This window comes from Branchiostoma belcheri, unplaced genomic scaffold (assembly GCF_001625305.1).
Source record: "Branchiostoma belcheri isolate BF01 breed outbred unplaced genomic scaffold, Haploidv18h27 scaffold17, whole genome shotgun sequence".
NCBI lineage: Eukaryota > Metazoa > Chordata > Leptocardii > Amphioxiformes > Branchiostomatidae > Branchiostoma > Branchiostoma belcheri.
This window is the reverse complement of record NW_017803157.1, coordinates 1,074,183-1,085,997: the sequence shown is the minus strand read 5'-3', so window position 1 is coordinate 1,085,997 and position 11,815 is coordinate 1,074,183. Positions and strand designations below refer to the sequence as shown.

Sequence of the window (11,815 nt, the reverse complement as noted above, 5' to 3'; positions counted from 1 at the left end):
ATATAAATTTGACATACAAATCACCTGTTTCCTTTATGATTGTAGCGTCTCATCGCATGATATTTGAAGAAGATTACGTAAATTTTGGATGTTTGTAGGTAACGTAGAAGACGAGATACATTTTACCGGCAAGATGTGCATCGATCATTCATTATGTGTCTAGTCCGGCAAGATTTCATAAGACCATCAGCCTGTGATTCTGTAGCTGAAGTATCATTTGTAAATATCATGGTAGTCCTGCTGTGGAAACTGAATTCATCTTGTTTGTGTTATAGGTCATCAATGAGAAAGAAGAAGAAGAAGAGGTCTCAATTTATCATCCATCTTTCACTGTCTATAGCTTATTTAAAAGATATCTATACTTTTTGTGTAGACCATAGTTTTTGAGCCATCATTTCATCTTTACCGAGATTTAGAAAACGTTTGCTTTTAAGACAAAGTGTCCTCGCATGACGGGAGGATCTCCAGAAATCATAAAGGTTCTTTATTGCAAGCTCATGACCGAATGCTAAGAATGGTATAAAAGCATGTCCTAACATAAAGTTATACTTCCACTAATTTAACTTTATATCTGTACTTAAAAATAATAATGTATATGAAGCAAAGAGAGAGCCTGTGCAATATATAAGCAGGTAAGAGAGGCATAGCAACTACATGTACCATGATTCTATTTCTAGTTAAGCTATGGGGGCTTCTTCTCTTTGTCAGTTTGGTTTCTGTAATAAGCTGAATTTTTCATACGCAGGTAGCCGAACAAAAACCCAAGTGGCCCAAAGTCAGTGCTTCCTACTATGGAGGTAGGGGCGCAGGAGGAATGTCCCGTATGCAGGTACGCTGGCAAATGTCATCGTCAAGGGCACCTTTGTATCTAAATCTTATACCTGTTGCTGCCCAAATCAATGACGCATCTTATTTGTGCTCGTGGACTTTACTTTGAAAAGAAACCTGATGAATGACAGTGAGATGCGTTAGATGTAGAGTGCAATGGTCGCGTAGACTTTAAACATAACATAAATCATGAGGAAAGCAAGTGAAATCAAACCGCATGCCAAATACGTGCTGATAATGATGACTGATGATCTCCCTTAGTAGGTCCGTGATGACCTCCCAAATACATCATCTGGACATGTAAAGGAAATGTTGAAAGCCAGGGTCGTTATAGGAATGTTGTGGGCAGTGCAGACTATGTCTTTCTTCCCCTTTAGCCTGCATCATTATCCGTATGTGATTCATTGGAGATTTAAATCCTTCAGAACGCTAGGATGATCACCCGTCGTTGCTTGAGGGCAAACGATAATCAAAATACTCTTTGATTTGAATGGTTGGTAAAGTAGGTCAATGGAAGGACAATGTAATCACATATTCCTCCTTGATGTGAATTGTGGGAAACCATATTGAAGCTTCTTTGAATTCCTAGCAGTCCCCTTGAAAGAAATAAGTTACGATCTTGTAAGTGTAAAAACTCTATCCGTATGAGCTTATGTCATGTCCTCATGTCTCACACTTAATCGTTGACTTCTTCATAAATTGATAGATTTCTATGTATTGATGATTGATGTATGAATGAACAAATGAATGAATTTGAACGTCTAAGATTATGATTTTTGTTTCAGATATTCAATACTAGTATATAAGATGAATCTTTGCAGAAACTGAAAAATAGTTATCCAGTTACATTAGTAGATTTTCCTATGAGTATTGTAATATAGCTTATCATGTTTATCAGCACATATTAGTCAATAATCTTCTCTACCTAAATGACACAAGATACCTGAAGTATGGAAATTTAGCGTCCAAGCAACACGTGTACTGTAAATTTTTTGGAATTTTGTTATCAACAATGTTTTTCTTGAAGGTTCAATGGGGAGGACTGGGATCAACCGAGGCAGGAGCTAAGCTGGACCGTCCGAAAGACGCTAAGGTAGAAGTTACACAGGAGCCAGTGCCCAAATCTCCAACACTGTGGGAAACTATCCTGGTAGGCTACATATCCATCATTTTGGTATAAGAGTTTAAAGTGCAATTAATGTGTTGAATTGCTGCTATTGCGGCATTTCCTGTACTTACATTGACAACACTTCATCTTCTTCCTTCTTCCAAATTAACTTTTGTAGTTTAAGCTACCTGCAGTCAATCTGTCATCATATGTAGTGGTGTTCATGCATGGGATTAATATACAAGTATTATAAGTATTATAGGAAAAGAGAAAGTTATTATAAGCAAATATCTGCATGTATGTACCTGTATATCATTTGTATATCTGTCTGGGTAGAATATTGTGTCTGATTTTATGTCTTGTACAGAGGAAACTGCAGGCCTGTCGTGAGTATCTACTGAAGCAGTACCACAGAGTCGCCATCATGAGACCTAGGCCAGGGGACAAGGTACTGCGACGTTCCTCCGTCCTTATTCTAACAAACATGTCCAGAATACCTCATGCAACCTTATTCGTTAAAATCTGTCAGTATAATTGTAAACGCCTTTCTTTCACGACGACATAGAATCAAATATATTTTCAGACTACATTACGATAGTTGAATCTACTTATGGTTCGATATATTTTCAATATAAAGGCGTAACCACCAAGATGTACAAGGAATGCATTGTATAGATTGCATGCATAAAGAATGAAGTACCGTTGATACTTTATCAAATAATGTCTAAGGCTATAACTCCGTGCTATTGTTCTCCATAAAAATTAATAACATGACTAAAACACATAAAGATGCTTCGTAGTTGTAACAAACTTGTTTTGCGTTTCTTCCAGCGGCTGTGCATCGTAGTCAGAAGAACGTGAAATGAAGGAAACAACACCTCGCCATCCTTTCTATATTTGGGTGGTGGAAAGCAAACCATATTTTCCCTGACATCAAATGATTACTTTGCAGTTTACATCCACTGGTCCAGTGGTATATTGTATTGTAGAAAATGAGCAGAGGCGAACTAGAAAGATCGTGTTGAGATATTGACCATTGCTACTGCTGATAAGTAGCCTTTAAAATATTCATCTGATATAAATAATCCTAGCATCTACAGAATATACTAATTGTTATCTGTAGGTTTATGATCAAACTTAGCTAAGAATATCCTTTTGCCAATAATGTTATGTTGTTATTAATGTGAGAGAGAATAAGATTGAGATGGTATGTTGTGATACTATGTCGTATTAGACTATTCTGTACATTAATATATTCAAAACGTAATTGTTATTACCTGGACATGTGATGTAATCTTCTTTTTAGAAGGGAACCGACGCTTTTAGACTTCGATGTAAGTCTTAGAGATAACGTCTTGTACATAGTTTTACTTTGTTTACCATACGTCTATAGGATAGAAACTGTGCACTAGTATAATCACAAAACAGCGCAATATTGAATGAAAGACCTTTATTATACGTTTGTACTCTAACAAGCTAAGTACAGGTCATGAATAAACAGGGGAAAAGAATACAGCAATAACACTTAAACTATACATACTAATGTGGTCTACTATTTACAAGTTCAACTTCTTCTCGCTTCTTTAGACAGTTATGAATGTAAGAACATATTGGGCTAAGCCTAATGATACATTGTTGCAGAGTTAGTGACAGAGACCAAACCAGGGAACCCTAGCCATGCCATTTAACCATTCTCCGTAATCGTTGTCCTACTTTTTGCCACTAATCAGATGAACTGTTGATCCATCATCAGCTAGTATTGATGTCCATCTGAAGCATTTCTTTAGTTAGTGTGTAGTGGGTGTAGTATGGACAGAATTCTATCTAACACACTTGTTGGACAGTTACCACAGCCAATGTCTTTACACAGTTGTTCACTATTGACCAATTTATCCTGCATAGAAATAAATACAATAATAGATTTAACACCTGGGGATACTTGCAAACTCTACCTCAACACTGATTTTCATGTCACCTGGCTACAAAAATTACAGAGATGAATCAATTTCACCAAATTGCACGAGAAGAAACGGCAGGAAAAACAACACATTTCACCCCCATGCCTGTGGTATATTGGTTATGGATAAGTTAATATTTCAGTCAAATGTGTTTTTCTAACGTTTCCTCCCATCCCTGATGTCTGGCACTTGGTTCAAGGGTTTGGTGAAGAAGACACCGACGTTTGAATCTACCGTCGGCGATGACATACGAGTAACATATATGTAAGAAAAAGCACGCCTGCAGCATGAGACAAGGTTACATCGCGACGAACCGAGTCATGACTGATTATTCCTATACATAGACTTCCCGGTGCCCCAGGCATGTTCTCCAGACGACATGGATGACGTTCACGTGGCGCAAACGTGAAGACATCATGGTTGGGAAGACATGAAGACATCATGTAGTTGTGAAAAGAACTCATCATGAGTTCTTTTTTCTCACAACTACATGATGTCTTCATGCAGCAGGAGTATCTTAAAGTTAGTCAAAGCTGTATATCATTATTGGTTGTGAAGACAAGTGAAGTCTGAAGTGTTGATGGATTTATTCACCCTCTTTCCTACATGAACTTTTACAATAGATAATAGATAACAGAAAACATACTCAAAACAGCTAACCAGTCAAGGATGAATAGATCGACCAACTTTACATTACCATATAATATCACGATTCTTTGCTACAAAAAGTTTACTTTTACACTATTACACCTGGTCCAGTATTATATATCATCACGTCAGATACTAGTAGATGTTATTGGGCTTTGTTTCCAAAATAGATAATGTGTTTCCAAATCAGCGATACTTGAATAAGTCATTGCATTTCATTGTAATGGTCACGACAGAAAACAGTTCGCCTGAAATGAAACACATCAAATAGTTACGTCGTAGCAATGAACGTGTTGACGTTACGCTGTAATCAACTGGTCGTGTCCAGAGATGGGAATGATTCTTTAAATTTCACATGGGTTTTCCTAACAACTTTGAACTGTATTTTCGCATTTGTACATGTCTTTGCAAGTTTCTGTGGGTCGGTGGGAGTGGAGGTAGTAGCACTGCGTCACTGGAGTGGAAGTTGTTAACCATTATACTTAAAGATCTGGTTTTTGTAGTGCAGGACCGCAAGTACAAATACACAGGTTTTTGTGCAGCAGACTGTAACTAATCTTCAAGCATCGATAAAAAATAATAAAGGATCCTTGGATTAGACCAAGACGTTTCCCCAGCCCATTTCAAGATATCTTACAAATTCATTTGGCCTTCAGGGTCCATTAAAGTCGGCCCTACATGTGTTAAGGTAATGGTGGTGCGTGATAGTACCGCCTCGGGTAATCCCGACTCATCAATCCACAAGATATGATCAGCTACCTCCCGGTCCTTCCACACTCTTTTACACACTTTACACCGATGGGAGGAATTAACACGAGCCTTAATCCCGTGGTCACGTCGCGTGGTCCCCACCATCATTTGTAAAATTACCACCTGGCAAGATTACGTGTGGCTTTTGCGTCTATTATTCGCCTAAATGATGTACTTCAGCGAGATGGAACCGTGTCAGGCTCCGGTAATTAAACGGGGAGAACCTTTTCTTTCCAACATGTTTTCCTTTGACACTTCGAATGCGTTACTTCAAGGTAAATTGAATATACATGTACGATACCGAGACGTCGCCGTAAAGGATTAAGGGTGGCACCAACACGCTGTTGCAGTTACTCATTGACAAAGATCACCACTGGGTATAGTTTATCTTTATACTGTGTACGTAATTCTATTATGAGAACTACACGCGCCTCACAGTCTAAGTCTAGCGGACATTTACAAGTTCCGTCAAGGTCGACTTGTAGTGCTGTTTACTTTGGCACGTTCAAATCACAGAGTTGTAATGCTTCAACGCATATATGTATTTCTCTTTAACTTAACGTTGTTGTTTATTCCCAAACAGTTTTTGTAACAATTATGATTTTGTCCTCTCATCTGATGAACGCACACACAAACACACACGCGCGCGCGCACACACACACACACACACAGACACACACACAACACAAAAATACACACACAAACACACGCACACACAGCCACGCACGCGTGCATACACACACAGAGAAACGCAAAGAAACGCACACACGCATACACACACACACAAACAAACACACACAAACACACGCACACACAGCCACGCACGCGTGCATACACACACAGAGAAACGCAAAGAAACGCACACACGCATACACACACACACAAACAAACACACACACACACACACACAAACGAACTCTACAGAAAACGTATATCATTTACTAGTATATATGATGAGATGTGTGCAGCATCCGTCAATGTCATACAGTACACAGACGTAAGTAATACTTTACAGTCTGCTGCAGGCGAACAGATGAGGACTGCATTCTTCGCTAGCCTTTTCTTATTACCAGTCGCATCTGGGCATGGTTACGGCCTTGACGCAATATTACAAAACAGGGCATATGTCGGCTTCATTGATCTGTGGCTAACAATTTCACGCACCCCATGTCTGCCCACAGGGTTCAGAACATCCCTTACTTATGGCACGGCTTCAATAGGTCTACATTTTGCTGCAGGGAGACATAAACTTTAGCCCGTAAGGTGGAATGGGACAACATATTTCATTAAGTTAGGTCCATGGGAAGACTATTAATTTCAATATCTATTTCCTATTATATCTCATATATCACCAAGCTTTCTTCTGATGCCACCTTGTAATTCTGACGGAGGCAACAAAAATAAGGCAATCTTTTATTAGAAAAGAAAACAAAAGACCTATGATACACCATCCCTCGGTGAACAGATACAAATCTGCCCCAAAGCAACGCACATGGAATTTCAATTCCCAATATGTCAGTCAATCGCCATCGCTCTTAAAAAAACTCCCAGTGCATCATATCACGGTGAATCCGAGATCTACTTGGTAGAATTGCAAAATGTATACACAAGCCATGTTTCACATATTTTTTGTTCTCACATTATGCTAAAAGTCGTTGAAACAGACGGCTGGGTACTGAAGTTGTTTCACGAGGCTCGGGATGTGCTCCGGGAGCGGATGAAGGAATTATGACCGCGGCTGTGTGTGCTGGCCCTCCGTGTCACATGGTGAGTGAGGGATGCTCCAATCCTGGCCTTCATGCCACCCGCTATACATCTGCCGGGTAATCAATGTTGGTAAGGTAGCGGGAGATTGTAGGTGTTGTGTGTGTGTGGGGGTGGGTGTCGGCCCACCTGGTGTTTTATTACCTTAGAGCTGATGGATTTGTTTAATTCATGCCGATTGGTTTCGAGAGGATGAATCGAAAACCTCTCAGGACATGATCCTAATTTTAGTCAATATAGGTCAATCAGTTAATACTCATCCCTTCTCACAGACAGCTGCCAGGCGACCGGTCCCACCCGGGTGGACATGAGCGGGGTGAGGATGGTAGCGTCGCGCGCGTGCTGCCCGTGTCTCGCCGTGCTCCTCTCCGTGACTACCATCGGCCTCACCGTCACGGCCTTCGTCTCGTCCAACTGGACCGAAGGAACGGAGAAGGTCAGAGGGTCAGTCGAGGACTACACTCGCAAGATAAACGGCTCCAAAATACAAATCAGCCACTGGAAACTCTACATATCATTTCACTGTGGGTACTGGACGCTGTGTCGGGAAAGTAGGATACGAGGGCAGGCGGAGCGGTGCGACTCGTTCATCCAGCGACTCCCGCGAACCGAGGTGCCCAAATTTATCGGAGCCATCGCAGCGGAGTGTGGGTCCATCTGTCTTTTGTTAATAGGACTGTTTTGCCAGATGGGAGGCTGCTGTACGTCTCAGCCGTCCATGCACCGCGTCGCGGCCCTCATGTCCGTGGCGTCGGGGTTGGTCTCCTTCCTCGGCCGCATCTTCTTCATCATCGTCCTGAACCGGAACGTGGAGAGCGACGGGGACATCTGGAGACCCGTGGACTGGTGGTACGGCTGGTCCTTCAAGATAGCCTGGCTCGCCTTCCTCTGCGATATGATGTCTTCCATTGCCAGTTTGCAGGCGTTCAGCACAAAGACGGCAGAGATCAGGCAGGCCAAGCGAAGGGCACAGCTGAAGAAAGTGGAGGAAATCATAGACCTGCAACTCGTCGCTAGTAGATCCACTGTTGAGACACGCTGTTAAGTACCTCTGACTTCTTCCAAAACGTACATGTCATAAAAACCTCCGACCAGTTAAAAGAGAATGGTATGTGAAAATCTCAAATTATAAGTTAATACTGTGACTTTCTAAACTTCTCTATAGCTAATACAGCAAAGAACAAGTAGATCAGAACCGCTTAAAATGGGTAACATCTACTGTTAGGTAAATGGCGTGTTGCTTCACAAAAGAATGCAACGTATTAGTCTGACAACTTTTGTACAACTAGTGATAATTTGACAACTTTGTATCATTAGGCCAAAAAGCAGTTACTCAAGCAACTGGATATGATTTTGATACGATTTAAACGTAGTTTACAGTCCTCATGTTCTATAGACTGAAAAGCTGATCTACAGCGAATAGATCATTCCGTTTCAACATACAATTTTGTGATTTGACGAAATTCATTCGAAAGGAATATATTGTGACTACATGTTGTTTTGAGAGAATTTACAGATAAGTAAGATCAAAATGACGTACAATATGGTATGTATAATTGTATTGAAACTGGACGAAACAGTATACGGTATCACCCAAGTCAAATTTCTTTCAGAGCTATGTAAATGGTAAATTTTCATCGCTATCCCTCCAACAGTCTACACTTAGCACTATACAATTAGACCTAGAAGAGTTTGGCAAACAGTATCAATCTTACTGTATTCTAGAAATGTTATGTATGAACTGGTTAAATGTTTACGACAATCAGTAATATAATGACCATAATTTAATTCCCCATGTGCCCTTAAAGACTATATTAGCATTTCTTATTACCCACAATAGGATTACATTCGATAGGTCAGGCACTCTACTTGATTGGACGACCGAGTTCTACAGATTAATTAGATTTTCTTTAATTCGGTAGCATCGCCTACATTGTTTGATTGTTTGATTGTTCAGATTTTTTTACGTTGTACATAACAATATGTCATTGGTCGATTCAAGTACTGATTATATGAGTTCTGCATTGAGGTTGTAGGACTGCAAACTGATCGCGTTGCACTGTATACAACACTTTTTTCTTGCCATAGACATGAAGTACTTTGTCATAGATACGTACTACACGACGTTCACTGAAATGAAAAGTTTGTTTGGTTATGTTATATAAGACAGATGAGAAAGCTTACGTAAAAAACAGAAGTTTCGCCTAATTAATAATTAAAGGTCCTAAAACAGGATTAAAAAAACTGTAATGTTTGTAAATGAAAAAAAGAAATGCTTTGTATTTCTGTGATCATATCGTATACACCTTGCTCTCATACGGTGATTTCTTCTCATGAACATTAATATCTTGATTTACAGTAAACCCACTTTGTCCCCTAACCCATCGCTAATGTATTTATTTATGTGTCTACCACCACATCATTTTATAAGACTTATAAGACTATTATACGGACTTGTTCATAAAAAATACACACAACTGTAGTCTTCAATATCGAGCCAGCTTGATAACCTCAATGTAAATATACTGCATAGTTACAAAACGTCTTGTATTTCTTAAATGTATGGTAAAAATTACGTCATCTTTATTTGTAAAGGATGTCTACTACAGTGACTGAAAGTCCCAAGTCCTAATTGATTATCTAATATATAATATTAATGAGAGACGGCCCAGTGTTGGCGGACATATATAACCATGTGGAGATGGATAGGGCAGGGCTGACCCCGACCCCAAGGACCAACAGATGATTACGATTTGATTTGATATGATATGATTTGATTTGATTTATTAGGCTGTAAGAAATGATACAGCAAGGACAGACCAACCAAATTTTTAAAGGGCTAGCACTGGACAATATGCAATAAGTCACTGCTTAATATTCAAATGCGTTAATAGATGTAGCTTTTACAACGCTCATTCCAATGGGTTAACAGATGTAGCTTTTATGTGCGTTACACAAATTTTACGGTGTTCATGATTACTAAGAAGGGTATGACAGCCTAATGGTTTCCAACTTACTTTGGACTTTACAGCATATGCATGGTGTATTTTTATTACAAAAGTTTTTTTTTAAACTGAGTCAAGCAGAATATGTAATACCTATCAGTCGACAATGGTTCTATTTCTTTTGTCCGTATCGTAATTATTTGGAAGGCAAAAGCATAAAGTACAAATTTATTGTTTGCCATAATGAATACTTCACCCTTCAGGCTCGCAACACAGACTGCAGAAACAATTTTGTGCCAGAGACGAAGTAAGATATATATCTTGATTTAATTATACAGGCTAATTTCGCGGTCCACTGCGCTCCTGCACAAGATGTTTATGATGTCTGCAAGTAACAGATTGAGACACATCAATTCCCTTACAGTAGTTTGTTTATAGCTGGGCGTGACGTCAAGCTACAGGAGAACCCATAACATCAGCACTCCTTTCGGGCATCAGACCAAGCCATTATTTAATATCTTTACTCAAAAATCATGCCCGTTTTTAATTGGGATATAACTAAATAAAAAAAGGAAAACTACACAGGACAAGCAAGGGTTTTAACTATTGTCTTTTTTATACATTTGTCGACGGTACGGAGACTAAGACAGTAAAATCATGCCCGAGGGCTAATTGATTGTACAAGGAATGTAAAGCGATAGGAGACATACAACTACTATCTGATGAACTTTATTACTACCACTACATTTACTATTATTTATGGGGGTTGACTTCTTCTTTAAAGGCAGTGGATGATACATAGTCCCACATTCTTGTGATCTTACTAGAAACATAGTCTTTTTATGATCTTCTAAATGGTAGACACTTTCAAACATCATACAAGGTGTGTTTTTAAACGTTGATAAGGCCAGATCATCAAATTTAACAAATTCATCTGCTCGATCCCACAGAATCATTGCTCACTGCCAGTCTGTCCCTATTGCAAGCAGGCTACGTCACGAGACTTGTGTCTCTTCTGAAAACTCCAGGAGCCTCAGGTGGTGATGTCGTATAGGGCCTCTTATTACTGGGAATATGAGCGACAGGGGACTATACATGTGCCCTGAGCGCTCCTGGCTAGCGTTAGCTGTGATCCCCATGATTGATTGATTGATTAATCGACAAGACCCATGTGAAAATCCTAGTTGACATAATCATAATTCATTGAGTAGATGAAGTGATTTTGGGAAATAGCATTCAATTTGGTTATTCTTGTTTGAATACATATACTAGTATTCGATATTAATAATTTATCAGGGATGATAACTCTTCATGGGGAAACTATTTGTCCATGCTGACCGTAAGTTTTCATATCACACCTAAATGTACTGCTTGGGTAGTACTTTACTCGGCAATCCACCTTACTTGTACCATATCTTAATGACATATTGGTCAATCAGTCACGGTGGATTAATAACTCGCAGTTTGAATCCCCATAAAACAATTTGACGCCAATCATCAAAACCACACACAGCTAAGGATAAAACTATATGTCTATGTATAGCTGAATAATCTCCGTAGCTCTAGGTGAAAATGAAATTAAACACATGTGGTCCATCACAGAAGCTCGAAGCATACCTCCCCCTAACATGGGCTTAATAGCAGGCACGATTGCTTCCTATTTCATGACTTCATCATTTTGTATTTTCTACAGACGTTTCGCCATTACGGGCTTAGATCGAACATGAAGAACTCCCGCACATTCTCAGAAACCAAATAGCGGAAAGATCGATGAAAGGGAATAACAGCACACCATCTACGGTTTCATTTCCGGT

At 39.5% G+C, this 11,815-nt stretch overlaps 2 protein-coding genes across 2 annotated transcripts in view; both read left to right on the top strand.

Annotated features, from left to right (window-relative positions):
• Positions 1–2,797, top strand: part of LOC109466569 (anthrax toxin receptor 1-like) — an 11,965-nt gene extending 9,168 nt beyond the window's left edge. The window contains exons 14-18 of the mRNA XM_019764300.1: positions 276–305; positions 746–829; positions 1,856–1,978; positions 2,304–2,384; positions 2,768–2,797. Coding sequence (XP_019619859.1) covers positions 276–305; positions 746–829; positions 1,856–1,978; positions 2,304–2,384; positions 2,768–2,797 — 348 coding nt within the window. The remainder of the gene's footprint in view (positions 1–275; positions 306–745; positions 830–1,855; positions 1,979–2,303; positions 2,385–2,767) is intronic.
• A 4,536-nt stretch (positions 2,798–7,333) lies between these two features.
• On the top strand, positions 7,334–8,101 carry LOC109466704 (germ cell-specific gene 1-like protein). The gene has a single exon (XM_019764458.1). The coding sequence runs from the start codon at positions 7,364–7,366 to the stop codon at positions 8,099–8,101; it is 738 nt and encodes a 245-aa protein (XP_019620017.1). The 5' UTR covers positions 7,334–7,363.
• The last annotated feature ends 3,714 nt before the right edge of the window (positions 8,102–11,815 follow it).

Excerpts from the sequence above, each read along its gene's own strand:
- LOC109466704 (XM_019764458.1), top strand. The coding sequence starts at position 7,364 with ATGAGCGGGGTGAGGATGGTAGCGTCGCGCGCGTGCTGCCCGTGTCTC.